This window comes from Budorcas taxicolor, chromosome 17 (genome assembly GCF_023091745.1).
Source record: "Budorcas taxicolor isolate Tak-1 chromosome 17, Takin1.1, whole genome shotgun sequence".
Lineage (NCBI taxonomy): Eukaryota > Metazoa > Chordata > Mammalia > Artiodactyla > Bovidae > Budorcas > Budorcas taxicolor.
Window position 1 is genome coordinate 63,607,974 of NC_068926.1, and position 20,478 is coordinate 63,628,451.

General features: G+C 56.9%; 1 protein-coding gene across 1 annotated transcript in view; it reads right to left on the bottom strand.

Moving 5' to 3' along the window:
• Positions 1–2,870: 2,870 nt before the first annotated feature.
• The window catches only part of FAM222A (family with sequence similarity 222 member A), a 59,413-nt gene continuing 41,805 nt past the window's right edge, over positions 2,871–20,478 (bottom strand). The window contains exon 3 of the mRNA XM_052654693.1: positions 2,871–4,232. Within this exon, the coding sequence (XP_052510653.1) occupies positions 2,902–4,232 (1,331 nt within the window). The 3' untranslated portion in view covers positions 2,871–2,901. The remainder of the gene's footprint in view (positions 4,233–20,478) is intronic.

Here is a 20,478-nt window from a genome sequence, read left to right on the forward strand (position 1 = left end):
AAGGGCCATAGTGAGACTCAGTTACGAGGTCAGAAAAGCACTGTGTCAGCGCTCCTTTGCATCCTGTCTGTGGTCACACCCAGTGGCCTTCGGGCTTCTCTGGTGGCTCAGGGGTAAAGATTCCACGTGCCAGTGCAGGAGACATGGGTTGGATCCCTGGTTCAGAAAGATCCCCTGGAAAAGGAAATGGCAACCTGCTCCAGTATTCTTGCCTGGGAAATCCCATGGACAGAGGAGCCTGGTGGGCCTTGGTCCACAGGGTTGCAAAGAGTCAGACACAACTTAGTGACTAAACCACCACCACCAGGGGCCTTTCACACAGCGATGGATTCCCTGGCCTGTCACCCAGCCGGACCCCTGCTCCTGCTCTTCAGGCCCTGGTGACATGTCTGACTCACTGACCCAGCTCAGAAGGGCCTGGGTCTGGACACAGCCTCTTCTCGAAACCTCCGTGTGCTGCCAGGCTCTGGGGCCTGGCCTTAGGAGGTGGATGTCCCCACTGCAAGGTCACATCCAGGGTGTCCCCTCTCTCCCTCTTCTTCCCTGAACCTTGCCATGCCAGGCACCCAGACGGGGCTCCATGCATGAGAGGGCAGGCCTGAATCAGACTGGTGACACTCCCCATTCCCCTCTGTTCAGACACTGGGCCAGCAGGTCAGGGAGGAAGAAGGGGACAGGATGTGAACAAGAGTCTATGCTGTGGCGTTTGAACCCCAGCTTTCCGCAGACTTGCTGTGTGACCTCAGGCAGGTCACGTCCCATCTCTGAGCCTCAGCTTCTTCCTCTAGAACACCCCTACCTTACAAGTTTCCTTCCCAGGTGGCGCTAGTGGTAAAGAACACACCTGCCAATGCGGTCGACTTAAGACGTCCCTGGGTGGGGAAGATCCCCTGGAGGAGGGCATGGCCACCCACTCCAGTATTCTTGCCTGGAGAATCCTCATGGACAGAGGAACCTGGCGGGCTACAGACCAGGGGGTCACAACAGAGAGACACCACTGAAGCGACTTAGCACACCTTACAAGCAGTGGCGAGGCTCCCGAGATGCTGTGTATAGGAAAACGCCCAGTAAGTGCCTGATACACGCTGAGCACTCTGGGGCAAGGGAGGTCTCCTGGACAGCCCCAGGCCCCCGGGGCACGGGGTGTGTATGTGCTGGGGCTGGCCAGGGAGATGGCCACTGCTCAACCACTTTGGCCTGTCCCCAAGCCACACTGCTTATGAGGATGCACAGAGGGTGCCAGGCACTGAGGGGGGGTGGTTTAGTGATGCAACGGGGACACCAACCCCAGACCCCCTCCGTACCCCTCAGGGAATGAGCCAGAGGGGCCGGGCTCGTCTCTGTCTTGGCTGCCCTATGGACCAGTCCCTGGCCCTGCCGAGTGGCTGACACGTTAACAGGGTCAGAAGACCTAGGGGAGCAAATGAAACATCGCCTACAAAGTAGCCCAGCAGAGGGGGTGCCGGAAGGCTCCCCGCCTGCTCCCCAGGGCTCCGAGCCCCGTCAGGGGAGAAGACAGCCTGATTTACTCCTGGCGGGGGAAGGGTTGGGGGCGGTGGAGGAAGGAAGAACAACAAACACAAGAGCTTAACGAAACAATCCCACAGCTGAGACACCATCTGTGTTTTCCTTTTTTTTCTTTCTCTTCGTTTTTAAAACAATATAGTGCAGACCGTACTTCTCACAGTAGAATATAATGGTCAATTTTAGTATATAAAAAAAAACATTCTCAGAGATTCGTAAATGCACTTAGTGCTTGAACAGGCCTTGGAGAGAGATACAGTACCGCTTCCAGAGTGCCAGAGGGGCCAGGACTTGGGGAAATTGGGCCTTAGGGACTTAATGGGGGTCCCCCCCATGCCTGCCTGATCCCCCCTCCCAAGTGGTGTGGGGCAGGCCTTGGAGGGTGGCTTGCAGGAAAAGGGAGTGGATTGGATCTCCCAGTTAAAACCAGCAGGTTGCCCTGGCACTGGCTCCTGGGAGGACCCCTGAAGGAAGCAGGGTCTGAGCCCTCTGACACTGTTAGCCCCTATGGCGCCTTTGTGCGAATAGGTCAATGCCGCCCCTTCCTCGAGGTTCAGAAAATTTGCTGTTATAAACACACACGTCTAGGATGCAAATGACGTCTCCTCGGATGCGTTTGCCCTTGTGCAGTACACAAGCTGCACAACGGTGCCCGGCAGCCACCTCCCCCCCCCCCCCCCATAATAGGTCCTGGTGGGAAGGGAGAAGGTGGTGGTCCAGGATTTGGAGAATGGAGATGGGATTCTGTGTGGGGAAGGCATGATGGGAAGGGGAAGAGGGTCTAGAAGGGGAGGACCAGGGGGACCAGCATTCCCGGGAGCCTCTTGTAGTCTTGGTCTTCACTGGGAATGGGCAGTGCAAGGGAGGCGCTGTGGGCCCCCGCTGCTCTTTCTCCTGGAGACTGGGACCTCAAGGGGGAGCAGCTAAGCCCAGGGGAGGGGCCTGCTCCGATCCCACCCCCGCCCCCAGACCATCACATTTCCTCCTGCGCCCCACTGCGGCCTGAGCCCCTCTCCTGGACAGCCGGGAAGAACCGCTTCTGTTCTCTCCCGGCCTCCGCCAGCTTGGATGGAGGGAGGCATGGACCTGGGATGGAGGGTGGCTGCCCCTAGGCCTCCCCGGGGCCGGGCTGGGGCAGTCGATGGTGGGGAGGGGCGTCGTGAGCAAGAGGTCACCTGGCCAACTCCCCACCGGCGGCAGCTGGCGGGTCGCCAACCTGGCTTTCCTGCGGGCATCAGGGGGGCACTCGGGGCCGGGCTGTCCCCCATCCCCACCGCCCCGCGTGCCGCCCACCCTGTTCTGCAGCCTGCCTCTCCCCGCCCACCCCCTGCCTCCTCGGCGCCCTGCCCGTCGGTCCGTGCGTGTGCCGGGCTGGCCTTATCTGTAGACGGGCAGGCGGATGTGGGCGTGCTGGTGGTCTAGCAGCCGGGGCACAGCCACCGTCTCGTAGCCCTTGCCCAGCATACGCTCCTTGATGCAGGGCGGCCGGATGTCGTTGATGAGATACTCCAGCGACTGCAGGCTGCTGCTGAGCACAGCCGTGTTGCACATGCTCTTGCTGGGCAGGCCCGAGAGGGTCTCGGCCGGGGGCCCCGCCAGCTCCCGGGCGGCCCCCGGCCCCAGCTCGGTCCCAGCGGCCGCCGCCGCCGCCGCCGCCGCCGCCGCCGCCGCCGCCGCCGCTGCCGCCGCGGGGTTGTAGCAGTCGCTGGTGGGGGTCACCAGCACGCTGTTCCAGGGGGCGGCGAAGTACTGGCCCACGGCGAAGCTGGCGGGCAGCCCCACGCCGCAGTTGAGGGGCGACCCGCTGGCCCGCTCGTACGCCCGCCCCCCGCAGGCCTCGGGGGACTTGCTGGCCAGCGCGCCGCCGCCGTAGGCCCGCAGGGGCTGGGGGGGCGGCGGCGGGGGCGGCTTCTGGGGCCACAGCAGGTAATCCAGGCCGCCGTCTGCGTAGCCCGCGGGTTTGGCGGCCCCGGCCAACGTCAAGGCCGCGGGCGTGCTCCCCTGGCCCAACTCGGCGCCCTTCCGGCACTCGGGCGGGCCGGCCGTGGCCGAGTAGGCCGTGCGGGGGAAGCCGGGCACCGGGCCGTGCTTGGCCGGGCTGGGCGGGGGCCCGGGCACGGCCTGGCAGGCGGCGGGCGCGGCGCCGGGGGCCTGGCACTGCTGGTGGAGCTGGTAGAGGAGGCTGTGGATGGAGGGCAGGTTGGAGGGCGGCAGGGGCAGGCCGCGGCCGGGCAGGGGGATGACGGCGGCGGCGGGGGCCGCGGCCGCGGGCAGGCCGGGCGGCGGGGCGGGCGCCTCGGGCGGCTTGGGGTAGGCCAGGGGCCCCAGTGTGCTGGGCGCCGGGTAGGGCGCGACGCCCACCTGCACGGCGGCCGGCGACAGCTTGGTCCGCTTGCCCTCGGCGCTCTTGAGCACGCTCTTGGCGGGCCCGGCGGGCGCGGCCGCGCTGGAGGAGGAGGAGACGGCGGCCTTGACGATGGCCAGCAGGCCCTGGTAGCCGGCCGTGTGTGCCGGGTAGGGGCTGTAGCGCTGGCCGCTGGTGTCATAGCCGTTGACTGTGCGGCTGAGGTGCTTGTGCTGGGGCACGCGGATGTTGGTGGGGAAGATCTTGATGGAGAGCGGGCTGTTGGCCACCTTCTCGGCGTAGGCGTCCAGCTCGGCCGGGCTTGGGTAGCGGGAGGAATGCATGGAGCTGGCCACCGTCTCGCCTGCAGGGGGACACGGGGAGGGGAGGACGCACAGGTGAAGGCTAGCACACAGGCCGCCCCCCCTACAGCTCCCTGGAAGGGCTCCCAGCCGCTCATCCCTTGCTTTTCCCAGCCCCTCACTTGCTCCTTCATTCATTCAAATTTTTTAAATTAGAAAGAAAAAAAAAAATTGGGCCGTGCCTGTGTGGCATGTGGAATCTTAGTTCCCCGACCAGGGATCGAACCCAGGGCCCCTGCAATTGGAATCATAGAGTCTTAAAGCACTGGACCTCCAGGCAAGTCCCCCCTTCTAAACTTTTAAGCTTTGCATCACAGTGTAAATTATGTCAAGGAAACTGCATGCATCACAGACTTACTGCACTTTCACACACAGAATACACTCGTGTGACACTCAGGTTGGGGGAGGGGGGGCAGGTGGTCAGTCCCCAGAGCAACCCCTGCGCCTGCCCTCAGACAGGAACCACAGCAAGGGGACCAAGGGGAAGGCGCTCCAGACTCCTGACCGCTCCTGGTGTCGGCACAGGTGAGCAGGGATCACACACTCTCGGGTCTCTCCCACTCAAGGTTACTTTTCCAGGTTCATCTGGGGAGCTGTGGGGGCAGGGCCTGTCCCTTCTCATGGCCTCGAGGTATTGGAGTGTGACTGCGGGACACACCCGTCCTGCTCGTCCTTCCTACTGCTAGTGGCGTTTGCGTCATTTCTGGTGTGCGTGCATGTGTGCTAAGTTGCTCTGCTGCTGCTGCTGAGTCGCTTCAGTCGTGTCCGACTCTGTGCGACCCCATAGAAAGTGAAAAGTGAAAGTGAAGGCCCTCAGTCATGTCCAACCCTTAGCGACCCCATGGACTGCAGCCCACCAGGCTCCTCCGCCCATGGGATTTGCCAGGCAAGAGTACTGGAGTGGGTTGCCATTTCCTTCTCCACTAAGTCGCTCAGTTGTGTCCAGCTCTTTGCGACCCCATGGACTATACAGTCCATGGAATTCTCCAGGCCAGAGTACTGGAGTGGGTAGCCCTTCCCTTCTCCAGGAGATCTTCCTAACCCAGGGATCGAACCCAGGTCTCCTGCATTGCAGGTAGATTCTTTACCAGCTGAGCCACCAGGGAAGCCCAAGAATACTGGAGAGGGTAGCCTATCCCTTCTCCAGCAGATCTTCCCAACCCAGGAATCAAATCGGGGTCTCCTGTATTGCAGGCAGATTCTTTACCAGCTGAGCCATTTTATTTTTAAATTTTTTATTTTTTTGACCATGCTGTGCTGCACGTGGGGTCTTAGTTCCGTGACCAGGGATTGAACCCTGGGCCCTCGGCAGTGAAAGCACTAACCACTGGACCACTAGGGGATTCCTTGAAGGGCATACTCTGTGACAGGCCAGCTGTCCCCACTGTCGGTGGGCACAGCTGGTCCCTACAGCGGGGGAAGCAGGTGGCCGGCAGGCAGACCCCCTTCTCCCCTCCAGAGACCCTCCCGGTCCTGAGACCTCCCTAAGGGCTATCTGTGACACTCTCTGCAGTGGGGAGGGGAGCGAGGGGCCTGCAGGAGGTGGGTGGAGAGACCCAGGGCTTTGGAGCTGGCAGCCTGGGTGGAGTCCTGCCTGCTTGTGGGGCTGTGTGGTCCTGGACAAGTGGCTGGTCTGGTTGAGCCTCAGTTTCCCCACCTGTGGAATGGGGATGACTGTGCCAGGTCTACAGGGCGGCCTCGGGGAACGTCCATGCCAAGCGGCCCACCAGGGGGTGCAGCACAGAGCAGGCGCTGGGAGACCAAGACTTGGCTGAGCCCTTGGGCGAGGAGGACCCCACAAGTTCTCATGGCGCACTGCCTTCCTCCCCCGCCAAGGGCATCCCCTGGAGCCCAGCAGTGAGTCTTGGGGAAGGGCAGGGAGGGGTTTACCACCCTGAGCCTCAGTTTCCTCACCTGCAAAATGGGTTTATGCTGCTGCTAACACTGCTTCTCCTGGCTGCTGTGAGGTTTAATAAGTCGAGTGGCGGAGCCTCAGCAGAAGTGGGTCTCTCCACGTGTGTTATGACCCTCCCTGTCTGCCTGGCACAAGGGTCTTCCCGGGAGAGGAAGGGGCAGGGCATGTGCATGGGTGGGCCTGGCATCGTGGCTGGGACAGAGTGCAAGCCCCACCGCCTCCCCACCCACGGGAAGGTGACCCGCCACTTCCTACCTTCCCTGAGCCTCCCCCCAACCCTCGAGATGTGAGCCTATGTGGTGTCGCTAAACCGTGTCTGACTCTGTGTGACTCCGTGGACTGTAGCCCGCCAGGCTCCTCTATCCAGGGGATCCTCCAGGCAAGAGTACTGGAGTGGGCTGCCATTTCCTTCTCCCAGGGGATCTCCCCCACCCAGGGATCGAACCCACGTCTCCCACATTGGCAGGCAGACCCCCTTGAGGACTCACAGCCAATCTGAGCGAACCGAGTGCTATGATGGGGACACACAGGGAGCGTGGGGACACAGGGGAGCCTCACCCCCGGGGGCTGCAGAGACAGCTTTCTGGAAGAGAGGAGTGTCTCTGCTAGGCCAGGGCTGAAGGGGTGAGGAAGGAGAGGAATGCATTCCAGGCAGAAGTCACACGGGCAAAGGTGCGGAGGCGAGGCGGTCTGCCCCCATGGGAATGATGAACCAGAGAAGGAGCAGAAGTGCAGGGCAGGCGTGCGGGGAGGAAAGCCCACCCCGGGCAGCTCAGGAGGGCGTCAGGCCCGAGCAGGGCCTCTTCACCGTGGGGCAGGAATTCCCGATGGTTCTGTCCCCAGGGTACACTGGCCAGGCCGTCCGCAGACGAGTTCTGTCGTCCTAACTTGGGGAGAGGGTCTCATGGCCTCTCGTGGGTACCAGTCAGGGATGTGGTGCCCAGGACAGAAACCCGACCACAAGGAACTGCCTGGATGCGGGGTCAGCTGTGCTGCCTCAGGAGCCCTGGGCCAAGGCCCCGGTGGCCACGGAAGGTTCTCGGCCAGGGAGGGGCGGGGCAGGAAGACCGTGTATCAGGAGGACGTTGCTCCTCTGCCCCGAGCTGGGCAGGGCAGCGGGGAAGGAGGAGGCTGGTGACAGTACCCACCCATCCCCGTGGCCCCGATGAATGCTGGGTGGGTGGAGCTGACCCAGGTCCCCCATCCTGACCCTGCCTGGGGCAACCGCCCCCCTCCCCCCACCACAAGTGGCCTAAAATAAACTCGGTGTGGAGAATGGAAATGTCACTTTGGCCAACGGGGGAATCTTTCTCTGAGATTGGATTTAAACTACATTATATAAGCAATTTCATGGGCACTTAGCGCCGCTCGGAGAGTCCCACAAAAAAGGGCCCAGTTCTTCATTTACCAGCCATAAATCAGCAGTTGCTATAATGAGCACAAAAATGTCACTTTTATGCAATTTTACAGATGAACAAAACTGGTGAAATTAACTGTGGTAACCTACTATAGTCAGCAAAAGCGGCTGCCGGGGGAAAAAAATGATATCTGTATGTATTTTTGTTCCCCTTAAACTCTCTTCCCAAGCAAGTTTCTGCCATTGTGGTGTGAAAACTCATTTGTCCTCACCATTATACTTTCATTTGGAGTTTATCTTGAGTATCCAATGAGCCACCAACTGTGAAAATGATTAAATCTACAAAATCTATCTAATGGATGGAATAAATTAGGTGTTTAAAACCTTAAGAAGAAGGAGGCGGAAAAAAAACGCGGCAATGCCTGTTTTTCGTACCCATTCGTGGACAGGAGGGGCCCGCCTGGCCCCCGCTGGCCAGCAGGGCCCTCAGCCAGTTGGGGTCCCTCCAGCGTTTGTGGGAGCCGATGGCGGTGGCACCCGAGAGGCTGTCTCCTGTGAGTGCTTAGTATGTGCGAGGCTCCGGGCCTACAGCTTTGCCCCACACCTCTTGTTCACAGCACCTGGGGTTCCCAACCCACCTCCCAGTGGTTGGGAGGCAGTCCCATTTCACAGATAAGGCAGCAGACAAGTTGTGGCATTTGGCAGGCAGCTTCCAAGACCTGTCGCGAGACCCGGGTGGTCCTCGCCTCACGGTATGCATGCTCTTCCACTTCCGATGGGGCTGACCCATGTGGCCTGCGAGATACCGGTGAAGGGAAGGGGCGAGACGTCCAGGGCAGGATCACTTGCTCCGCCCGTGCGGACACGGGAGCAGCCTGCGGGGAGGCCCGGCAGCGATGTGAGCTGTCCTGGGGAGGCAAGTCCTCCAGCCCGGGGCAGGCCTTCGGGCGACTGAAGCCCCTGCCGACAATTGCCCGCAGGCTCACGAGAGACACAGAGCAGAGCTACCAGCTAGGGGGCTCCTGATCCACGGAAACCAGGAGAGACAGTATATAACGACTGACCCGTTTAAGCAAGCGGTCCTCAGCCTTTCTGGCACCATGGACCAGTTTTGTGAAAGAGAAGTTTTCCCTAGACTGGGACAGGGCTGGGGGAGGGCGGGGATGGTTTCGGGATGATTCGAGCTCATTACATGTATTGTGCACTGTATTTCTAGTATTATCATCAGTTCCACCTCCGATCATCAGGTATTAAATCCCAGAGGGTAGGGACCCCTGCTTTAAGCCACTACATTCTGGAGCGACTTGCCACACGGCAGTAGATAACTGATCCGGGCCCCCATCTTACAGAGGAAGGAAATGGGACCTCTCCGAAACAGCTGGTGAGGGCAGAGCTGGGGCTCGGCTTCCACGTCGGCACCTCCCCCTGAACCCCAAGGCGGGCCCCAGCTGAGGCTGGGAGACCCAGGAGGATCCCCCCACGCCCCCCACCCCACCGTCCTCTTCCATAGACTCAGGAGGCAGACAGTATTGACGAGGGACCATCAAGTCAGCCTGGAGGCTCAGAGAGGCGGGAGGCGTTCCGTCCAAGGACACGCGACCGGGCAGGCGGCCCCGGGCAGAGCTCCCCAGACACGTGCTCGTCTTCGGGAGACCATGGACCAGAGTCACGCTGTCCAAACCTGGCGTGATCACCGCGCCCTGTGAGCCTTGGCATCCGCAGCCACTACTGCTTCACACCTTGTTCCTGAAGGGCTTTCTCCTGAGCCACCCGGGGCCTCAAATGCAGCCTTGCCCAGCAGAGCACAGTGGCTGTGGCTTGGGGGCGGGGGGCTCCTGGTCACTCGGGCCAGGCCAGGCCTCCCAGCCCCTGTAGGAAGAGGCTCCAGACCCTCGCCTGGAGGTGAGCCCAGCCACTAGCGTTCAGGGGCATCGCACAGCCCTGTTCTGACAGATATCATGGCACAAAAAGGCCTCTCACAGAGCAACCAGCCAAGCCAGCTGTCTGCAGTGGGCTTCTACACGGTGAAGGGCCACCCAAAGGCGAGCACGTGTCCAGGGGAGCTCTGGCCGGGGCTGCGTGCCCGGGGGGAGGGGGCAGAGAAAGAGACCTGTGGCCCTGCAGGCCTTACCTTCCTGGGTTCCCTGAGGTGGGTGTTGGGGACCCCGGCAAAGGTTTGGTGGTTGCCTGGTGTGGCTGCAGGCAGATGCTGCCTACCCTTGGCTCATCCTGCTCCCCCAGCAGACAGAGCTCCCGGAGCTGGCCTGTCCACTCCTCAAGGAAGCCTTGCTGAACACCTGACAAGGCTGTGGTCAGCCAGAAGGAACCTGTCCAGCTTGGGAGCCCCTGTTACCCACTAGTCTCCGCCCTTGGGAGAGTTGGGTCTCGGGAGGAATGAAGCCAGAGACAGCCCTGTGGAGACGAGCCCCCACCCAGGCCGGCATGCCTCGGATATTTCCCAAGCCCCTCCTGCATGCAGGCACCGTCCTGGGCCTGGAGATGAGCAGCAGGCAAAGTGAACTGAAGTGCCTGCCCTTTTGGAGCTAGTCGGGGGTAGTGGCGGTGGTTTCGTCACTTAGTCGTGTCCCACTCTTTGCGACCCTGTGGAATGTAGCCCGCCAGGCTCCTCCGCCCATAGGATTTCCCACGCAAGAACACTGGAGTGGGTCGCCATTTCCTTCTCCAGGGGATCTTCCTGACCCAGGGATTGAACCCAGGTCTCCTGCATTGACAGGTGGATTCTTTACTGCTGAGCCACGAGGGAAGCCCACGTTCAGGGAGACAGACAGTAACGTATGTGTCAGGCAGCAACACCCCCATGAAAGAGACAGCAGATGTGGTTGTTTTTTTTTTTTTAAAGGTAGTTTAACCTGAAGTTCTACAGGACTCTTTAAGTCAGGCAATTTCTCAACAACACTATTTTTTCTTCTTATTATTTTATTTTGGCCACACTGAGTGGCATGTGGAATCTTAGTAGCCTCTGACCAGGGATCGAACCGGTGCCCCCTTGCATTGGAAGCGCAGAGCCTTAACCAGGGACCGCCAGGGAAGTCCCCTGGTGTGGTAGTTTTAAAACACGCCCACAGTTCTTTGGCACTTCTCCCCATGGGCAGTGGAGCCTAACTTTCCTCCACTTAAACATGAACTAAGCAACTCGATTTTAATGAATGAAGGTGGCAGAAATGTGCTGGTGAGTGTCTCGGCTCAGTCCTAACGGTCTATCTGGCTTCCACCTGGAGATCCAGTGGATCTCTGCCTCTCAGGATGTCCATTCCTGGTCTGGGAAGCTCGGGCCACGTGGAGAAGCCACGTTTGGTGTCTCAGTGCCCCAAAGCTGGCATCCACCACCCGATTTATGAAGGAGCAGGCCTTCTGACGTTGGGAGAGATTGCAGGCAGAAGGAGAAGAGAGAGGCAGAGGATGAGATGGTTGGATGGCATCACCGACTCAGTGGACATGAACTTAGGCAAACTCCGGGAGATGGTGAGGGCCAAGGAGACCCGGAGTGCTGCAGTCCATGGGGTCACAAAGAGTCGGACATGACTAAGCTACTGAACAACAGGCCTTCTGAAGAGTCCAGCCCAGGCCTGGGTCTTCAGCAGGGCTGCCTCCCCTCAACCCTGTCTCCAGTGACATCACGGCGCAGACACCCCACCCCACCGTGCCCTGTCTATAGTCTGAGCATATGACACGGCGTGTGAGGCCTCTGGGCTTTGGGGTGACCTGCTACGCAGACAGAGTAGCCGGGACAGCTGGGCATGGGGGATGCAGAGAGACGGGATTGGGGAGCCTGGTCTGGACACAGCGGTCAGCAGTGAGGTTTCCCTGATTTAAGCAGCCCCTCAGGAGAGTGGAAGGAGGTGAGCTGCATGGCCTCGGATTGGGGAGCAGACGGGCTCGTGTGGGGCAGCGGAGCTGGAGGCGTGGTCACAGGAGATGGACTGGAGAGGCAGGGGGCGCGTGGAGGGCCTTGGCGTGGGGGGCACTGAGGGGATCCGGGCTTTGCTCCACATGGGAAGGCTGGGAGTAGAGAAAGGCCGTGAGCTGAGGAGGGTTTTAACGTGACCCCTCAGAGGCTCCGGGGTGGGAAACAAGACGAGGTCACCCTGGGAGACAGAGCGCCCAGGAGACCCCCGCCGTGCGCCAAGCTCGGGTGTCAGGGGGCTCTGACAAGGCAGGGAAGCGGGGACATGGAAAGAGGCCACAGAGGGGGGCCGTCTGCCTCCCCCTGTCCCTCTCAAAGGGGGTCAGACCAAGACACCAAGGGAAAGAGCCCCAGATGCCAGCAGTGCCTGGCCTGGGAAGGAGGCGTTTTACTTCTCGTCTGTGCTTTTCTGTAATTGCCACGGCAGCAGGGATGGGGTGGGGTGGGGGTTGAGCAGCCTGGGGCTCCCTGGCGCCCCTGTGTCGGTGGCCAGCATCTGCTCCTGGGCGGAGCACAGAGGGCGGTCAGCCGCTTTCTGGGAAGGTCTCACGGTCAAATCCAGGCCTGCCATGCTCACTTGGCTGTGTGACCCTAGGCAGGCCGTTGCCCCTCTCTGAGCCTCGGTTTGCTCTTGTGTAGAATGGGGATGAGACTGCCGTCACTGACCTTGGAGAGCTGTGGTCAGCACTGTCAAGGGCGCCGGCCCTCATGGGGCGCCCTGGTTGTTGGTGAGCAGTTCACTAAAGCCCACCTGCCTATCCATGTAAGACCCTCCCATGAGCCCCCGTTGGCATGAAGCCTGAGCTGCTCAGGGTGGCATTTAGGCCATGGCCCTGCGCTCCCTCTGCAGGACCCCCACCCCTGGTCCACTGCACGGTGTCCCCTGATCTCCTCTACATGCTGACCACCCGCCCCCACTGTGGAGGGTCGCCTCTGGGCCAGGCATTGCCCCAAACACCCATGGCTTCACTCTTCTGCCAGCCCCATGGAGGCCCTGGGAGGCAGGTCCTGTGTTTCTGAAGAGTGGGATGCTCACGGAACAGGGCTTCAGGCGGGGGTTGCAGACGCAGATTTCTACACGTTTCTGCTGACCGCTGGCAGATAGATGGACTGCAAATGAGCTGGAGGCCCCAGAGGGGCAGGGACCGAGGTGGGGTGGGGGAGGTGTACCATGCCCAGAGGGGAACACTTTTGAGAGTGTTCAGACACCAGCAGGACACACCACACACCAGTGGGTGGGTTGTGGCTTGTGCCGCCACCAGTCTGAGACTTCTGGTGGACCAGGGTCTGTGAGCCAGCGCTCAAGCCCCGGGCACCCATGTCCCAGACCCCTGCAGTCAATCACTGGGCACTGTGGACGCCACTGTTGGATGGGTTCTCTCAGGTTAATGCTGGTGGCCCGGACAGCCTGCTCATCTTGCGTCCGTCTCCCTGTCCCACACCCTGGGAAGAAGTGCCCCATGTCCAGGTCTCCCCAGGATCTGATCTGGAAGGGGAATCTGGGGTGGGGTGGAATGGTCCATGTGGTGCCTGGTGCACAGTAGATGCCGGAATTATGCACGAGGAAGAGGAAGAGGTTTGGTCTTCACCTACTCCCTGGTCTGCTGACTCTGCCCCTCTTGGGCTCAGCTGGGATGCCTCCTCCTCCAGGCAGCCTTCCCTGCCTGCCCCCTGCACTGCCTGCTGTAGCTGTTGGCTTGTCTCTGGGGCTGGATTTGGGGGCCTTTGAGGGCAGGCCCTGCTCTTTTTCAGCATCCTCATGCCTGAAAGAAAGCCTGGAACCACAGCAGGTGCCCCGGGAGCATCGCACGAATGATGGTGTGGGCTCCAGCGAGTATCCGAGAGCCTGCAGGGGCAGCCACCAGCCAGAGCCCGGATTCCGTGTACAGAGACACAGGCGGCCCCTCTGTGACCTAGGCCGCTCCTGCCGCTGCCCCTCCCCCCGCCCCCTGTGGCCCCTCCTTGTCGGGAAATTTGAAAGGCTGCCTGGCTGGCTGGCAGTGCGGGCAGGCTGTTGCTGCCATTAACTTAATGTTATGGGCCTTTTACAGGTGTGTTAAATAGACGCAGTTATTAACGAGTATATTAAGCCAATTAAAAGCAGCCCTTTGAGTGGGGTTTAATGTGGCTACAGGGAGACCTCAGCGGCAGCCTGCCTTCCAGAAGTTGGAGGTGGGGGGAACCTGGGTGGAGGTGGGGGCGCTGTGCTGCTGAGACTGGGGAGAGGTGGGCAGTGGGACCCCGGCTGGAGGCAGCCCGTGGCTGCCTGACGCCCCGCTCGGCCTCTCATGGGGTGACCTTGGGCAGCAGCTGGGTGTGAGAGCCTCAGTTTCTCATCTGTACAGGGCCGAAGGGATGGGTGCACCCAGGGTACTGGGCCCTGGCAGGCATGCGGTACCTGCCCATCAAGGTGGGGGAGGTGGGTGGCCAGGCCAGGCCCCAGCCCCGGATTCCTGCTCCCATGTGCCAGGCTTTGCGGCGGGAGCCCGGGCACCTACTGGACAGACGCAGGTCCCTGGGCAGTCGAGTGCAGCTTCCTGTTGAGCCACTGGACACCCCCCACCCTCCCCCAGCAAACCTGTCCTCTCGGTGGACCTCACGCTTGGTGACTGTGACGGGGGCTGATGGCAGCTTTCCTGGAGGAGGGGTGGTGTGCTGGGCGCCTGAGCACGGGTGGGCCTTGAGTGCATGCTGTTTCTTTCTCATGCCCTCCCAGTTTTTACCTGTTGCCTCTTCCCTAAAGCTTGGGAAGTGGACAGTTGTTATCTGTGTTGAGGTGGGGGTCGGGGGGTCCCCAGGCAGAGGGCCTGGCCCCAGCCCACCAGGAGGACCGGCCCACATCTGCATTCCCCTCTGCTGCTGACACTCTTGCCCTTGGAGGTGGCAGCCTTCTGAATGCTCAATTAACGCGACACTAATTAGCTAGTGGCACCGGCAGAATCCCTAATGAGGCCGCCCAGGAGGTGGGGGTGGGGAGCAGCTGTTCTCCGGCCTCTATGCTGGGAGGAGGTGGGGAGACGCCGGGTGGTTGCCAGCCACTCCGACCTGCCCCAGCCCGGCCCACTGCCCCGGTGGGCCTTGCAGGTCAGACCTGGGTGCTACCACTGTCTGCTTCCCATGGTGTGGGTTTTTGGGTCTGCCCAGAGTTTCTGTTGGTGTAGTGCTGGGTAAGGCTCCAGCGTCATTCACTCCATTCAGATAACCAGCGGTCCCGGCGATGCCTACCCCCCCCCAGTGATCCGCAAGGCCTGCGTGTCCACTTCTAGACGCTCTGCCCCGTCCTCCAGTCCCCTCTTTCCCTCTGCTAGTCGCACGGCTTCAGCCCTAAGCCACGGCAGAACTGGCCCCTACACTTCTTCATCAGAAGCACCTGCGTTGTTCTTGACCTTCTGTTCTTTATCAGCTTCCACGTGAGGTCTTCAGGTTACGCACTGGATGGCTAGGACAGAGGGACTGGATCAAATCTTCTCCATATTGAATATCTGTCCATGCACAGGACGTAAGTCTGTTTTGGTCTTTAAAAACTATCATTATATAAACAATTTTTTTCTCCATAGAGGTCATTTATTTACCTTTCTGTGAATATATTTATATTCCTTAATATTTAATCAATTTAGGTTCCTTAGTAAATGTAACAGTATCATAACTTAGATAAAATGAACAATTCCTAGATACACACAAACTACCAAAACTGACTTAATACAAAGTCCTTATAGACCCATAATAAAGAAAGAGAGTGAACTAGTAACCAAAACACCCACAAAAAAAAGCCCAGGCCTAGTTTAAAGAATTAATGCCAGTTTTCCCACAAACTCTTCGAAAAAGAGACTCGGAGGGAACGTTTGTAAACTAATTCTGTGAAGCTAGTATTTGTTGCTGTTTAGTCGCTCAGTTGTGTCTGACTCTCTGTGACCCCAAGGACTGTAGCCCGCCAGGCTCCTCTGTCCATGAGGTTTCCCAGGCAAGAACGCTGGAGTGGGTTGCCATTTCCTCCTTCAGGGGATCTTGCTGCTGCTGCTGCTGCTGCTAAGTCGCTTCAGTTGTGTCCGACTCTGTGTGACCCCAGAGACGGCAGCCCACCAGGCTCCCCCGTCCCTGGGATGCTCCAGGCAAGAACACTGGAGTGGGTTGCCATTTCCTTCTCCAATGCATGAAAGCGAAAAGTGAAAGGGAAGTCGCTCAGTCGTGTCCGACCCTCAGCGACCCCATGGACTGCAGCCCACCAGGCTCCTCCATCCATGGGATTTTCCAGGCAAGAGTACCGGAGTGGGTCGCCATTTCTTACTGACCAGATAACCATAGACTAATAGCCCTTATAAATATGCACTCAGCCCTCCGTATCCACAGGTTCTGTATCCAAGGATTCAGTGGAGGACTGGAAATTCCAAAAGGCAAAAGGTGAATTTGCTGCGCACTAGCAACTGCTTTCATGGCATTGACATCATACTCACAACGATCCACATACCATTTACATTATATTTACAACTATTTACTCCTCAGGTTGGTAGGTGCCCAATATGCTACTGGAGATCAGTGGAGAAATAATTCCAGAAAGAATTAAGAGACGGAGCCAAAGCAAAAACAACACCCAGTTGTGGATGTGACTGGTGATGGAAGTAAAGTCCAATGCTGAAAAGAGCAATATTGCATAGGAACCTGGAATGTTAGGTCCATGAATGAAGGCACATTGGAAGCGGTCAAACAGGAGATGGCAAGAGTGAATGTCAACATTTTAGGAATCAGCGAACTAAAATGGACTGGAATGGGTGAATTCATCTCAGATGACCATTATATCTACTACTGTGGGCAGGAATCCCTTAGAAGAAATGGAGTAGCCATTATAGTCAACAAGAGTCTGAAATCCAGTACTTGGATGCAATATCAAAAATGACAGAATGATCTGTTTGTTTCCAAGGCAAACCATTCAATATCATGATAATCCAAGTCTATGCCCCAACCAGTAATGCTGAAGAAGGTGAAGCTGAATGGCTCTATGAAGACCTACAAGACCTTCTAGAACTAATACCCCAAAAAGATGTCCTTTTCATTATAGGGGACTGGAATCCAAAAGTAGGAAGTCAAGAAGCACCTGGAGTAACAGGCAAATTTGGCCTTGGAGTAAAGAATGAAGCAGGGCAAAGGCTAATAGAGTTTTGTCAAGAGAACGCACTGGTCATAGCAAACACCCTCTTCCAACAACACAGAAGACTCTACACATGGACATCACCAGATGGTCAACACCAAAATCAGACTGATTATATTCTTTGCAGCCAAAGATGGAGAAGCTCTCTACAGTCAGCAAAAACAAGACCAGGAGCTGACTGTGGCTCAGATCATGAACTCCTTATTGCCAAATTCAGACTTAAATTGAAGAAAGTAGGGAAAACCACTGGACCATTCAGGTATGACCTCAATCAAATCCCTTATGATTATACAGTGGAAGTGAGAAATATTTAAGGGCCTAGATCTGATAGATAGAGTGCCTGATGAACTATGGAATGAGGTTCGTGACATTGTACAGGAGACAGGGATCAAGACCATCCCCAAGAAAAAGAAATGCAAAAAAGCAAAATGGCTGTCTGGGGAGGCCTTACAAATAGCTGTGAAAAGAAGAGAAGTGAAAAGCAAAGGAGAAAAGGAAAGATATAAGCATCTGAATGCAGAGTTCCAAAGAATAGCAAGGAGAGATAAGAAAGCCTTCCTTAGCGATCAATGCAAAGAAATAGAGGAAAACAATAGGATGGGAAAAACTAGAGAGCTCTTCAAGAAAATTAGAGACACCAAGGGAACATTTCATGCAAAGATGGGCTCAATAAAGGACAGAAATGGTATGGACCTAACAGAAGCAGAAGATATTAAGAAGAGGTGGCAAGAATATACAGAAGAACTGTACAAAAATGATCTTCATGACCCAGATAATCACAATGGTGTGATCACTCACCTAGAGCCAGACATCTTGGAATGTGAAGTCAAGTGGGCCTTAGGAAGCATCACTATGAACAAAGCTAGTGGAGGTGATGGAATTCAAGCTGAGCTATTTCAAATCCTAAAAGATGATGCTGTGAAAGTGCTGCACTCAATATGCCAGCAAATTTGGAAAACTCAGCAGTGGCCACAGGACTGGAAAAGGTCAGTTTTCATTCCAATCCCAAACAATGTTCAAATTACTGTACAATTGCACTCATCTCACACGCTAGCAAAGTAATGCTCAAAATTCTCCAAGCCAGGTTTCAACAGTACGTGAACTGTGAACTTCCAGATGTTCAAGCTGGTTTTAGAAAAGGCAGGGGAACTAGAGATCAAATTGCCAACATCCCCTGGGTCATGGAAAAAGCAAGAGAGTTCCAGAAAAACATCTACTTCTGCTTTATTGACTACATCCAAGCCTTTGACTGTGTGGATCACAACAAACTGTGGAAAATTCTAAAAGAGATGGGAATGCCAGAGCACCTGGCCTGCCTCTTGAGAAATCTGTATGCAGGTCAGGAAGCAATAGTTAGAACTGGACATGGAACAGACTGGTTCTGAATAGGAAAAGGAGTACATCAAGGCTGTATATTGTCGCCCTGCTTATTTAACAGAGTACATCATGAGAAACACCGGGCTGGATGAAGCACAAGCCGGGATCAAGATTGCTGGGAGAAATATCAATAACCTCAGATATGCAGATGACACCACACTTATGGCAAAAAGCAAAGAAGAACTAAAGAGCCTCTTGGTGAAAGTGAAAGAGGAGAGTGAAAAAGTTGGCTTAAAGCTCAACATTCAGAAAACTAAGATCATGCATCTGGCCCCATCACTTCATGGGAAATAGATGGGGAAACAGTGGAAACAGTGGCAGACTAACAAAGGTCTAGTCAAGGCTATGGTTTTTCCACTGGTCACGTATGGATGTGAGAGTTGGACTATAAAGAAAGCTGAGCACCGAAGAATTGATGCTTTCGAACTGTGGTGTTGGAGAAGACTCTTGAGAGTCCCTTGGGCTGCAAGGAGATCCAACCAGTCCATCCTAAAGGAGATCAGTCCTGGGTGTTCATTGGAGGAACTGATGTTGAAGCTGAAACTCCAATATTTTGACCACCTGATGTGAAGAACCAGCTCATTGGAAAAGCCCCTGATGCTGGGAAAGATTGAAGGCAGGAGAAGGGGACGACAGAGGATGAGATGGTTGGATGGCATCATCGACTCAGTGGACATGAATTTGAGTACACTCTGGGAGTTGGTGATAGACAGGGAGGTCTGGCGTCCTGCAGTCCATGGGGTCGCAAAGAGTCAGACACGACTGAGTGATGGAACTCAACTGAACCTAGTATTTACATTGTACTAGGTATAAGTAATCTAGAGATGATTTAAAACATATGCAAGGGACTACCCTGGTGGTCCAGCGGTTAGGACTCTATACTTTCACTGCCAAAGGCTGGGTTCAGTCCCTGGTTGGGGAACTAAGATTACACAAGCCATGTGCAGCAGCCAAAAAAAGTATACACAAGGATGTGCATTATATATATGTTTTTAGGTTCTTTTCTATTATGGGCTATCATAAGATGCTGACTACAGTTCCCTGTGCTAGACAGTAAGTTCTTTATTACATGTTGATGTTCTGAGAATCTTGCTGAATTCTTCTCTTCGAACCTCTATGCAGTTTAACTTCTAATCCTTAGTTGCTCAGTTGTGTCCAACTCTGCCATCCCATGGACTGTAGCCCAATGGGCTCCTCTGTCCATGGGTTTCCCAGGCAAGAATACTGGAATGGGTTGCCATTCCCTTCTCCAGGGGATCTTCCCAACCTAGTGACTGAACCTGGGTCTCCCATACCTCAGGCAGATTCTCTAATCCTTAAAACTTATTTTCTCTGTCTTGCTGAGCCGGCCAGCACCTCCGCACAGTGTGGGAAGGCAGTGACTTGGGTCTTTGTTCTCCTGACTTTATCAGCCCTCGGGTTGGTTTGTGGTGGATTGCAGTTGAAACCTCTGTAATAGACGTAGCTGCCTGTCGTCCCAGTTTGCTGAGAGCTTATTTTTATTTGTTCAGTTGTAAAAGGGGGCTGCCTCACACGGCCCTGTCCCAGCTGTCACCTCTGAGCCTCCGTCCCCTCCTGGCTTGGTTATGGGTGCGGGCAGCCCTGGACTGTCCCTCCATCTCCCGGGCTGCACTTGGCAACAGCTACCTAATTGAATCTGCTGCGTGGCCAGCGGTGGGTTTTCATTTTATTGGAATTTTAAATTGCTTTGTTTCTTCCGTATTTTATTAGTGTCAGTGGAAGCAGCTGTACCTGCAGGAATACTCGTGGGGCTGGCGGCTCCCGCCTTTGGGGTCCGGGGTGATGGGTGGGAGTCGGGTGAGGAGGGGTGGGCACCAGGGAGAAGAGCTGCTCCAGGACCTTCTTGGGTTCACCACCCCTTGGATGCTTTCCCTTTTAAGACGCAAGAGACGGGCTGGGGAACCTGTGGTCCCTCTGCGGGCTGAGTGTGGGGAAAGGGCTCCCAGCCTCTGGGGGAGATAGGGTAGGTAGACGGTTTGAGTCTGCTGCCAGGCTCTGGGGGTTCTCGCCTTTTCTTCTCATTCCCACATCACAGTGGAGGAAACTGCGACCCCCAAGAGGGCCACTTGCTTGCCTAAGACCACACGCACATCCCCTTCAGGGCTAGCCGGGATTTGACCCCCAGACCATCAGGTCTCAGAGCCTATGCCCTGGGGGCTCAGGGGGACAAGGGTGGGGCGGTCACTATACCCGCATCTACAGAGGAAAGGCCACACCCCTCCCCCAAGATCCCGCAGAGTGAGCGCCCTCTCCCAGGGCAGCTGCCTGGGGCGGTGGGGTGGGGGTGGACCTCCCCACCGTGGACCACAGATCCCTGAGTAAGGCCCCCATCCCCATCCCCTGCACCAGCCAAGCCCCCGTGCTGCCACCAGGGGCCCTCTGCCTGGCCCATGCTCTCAGGGGAGCATGACTCAAAGTTTCTGTTATCAAAACCGTGATGAGAAAGTCAAATATTCATTAGGGGGATGGTCCCCAGGTGGGCGGGTCCTGTTTGGGCCCCTGCCCAGCTG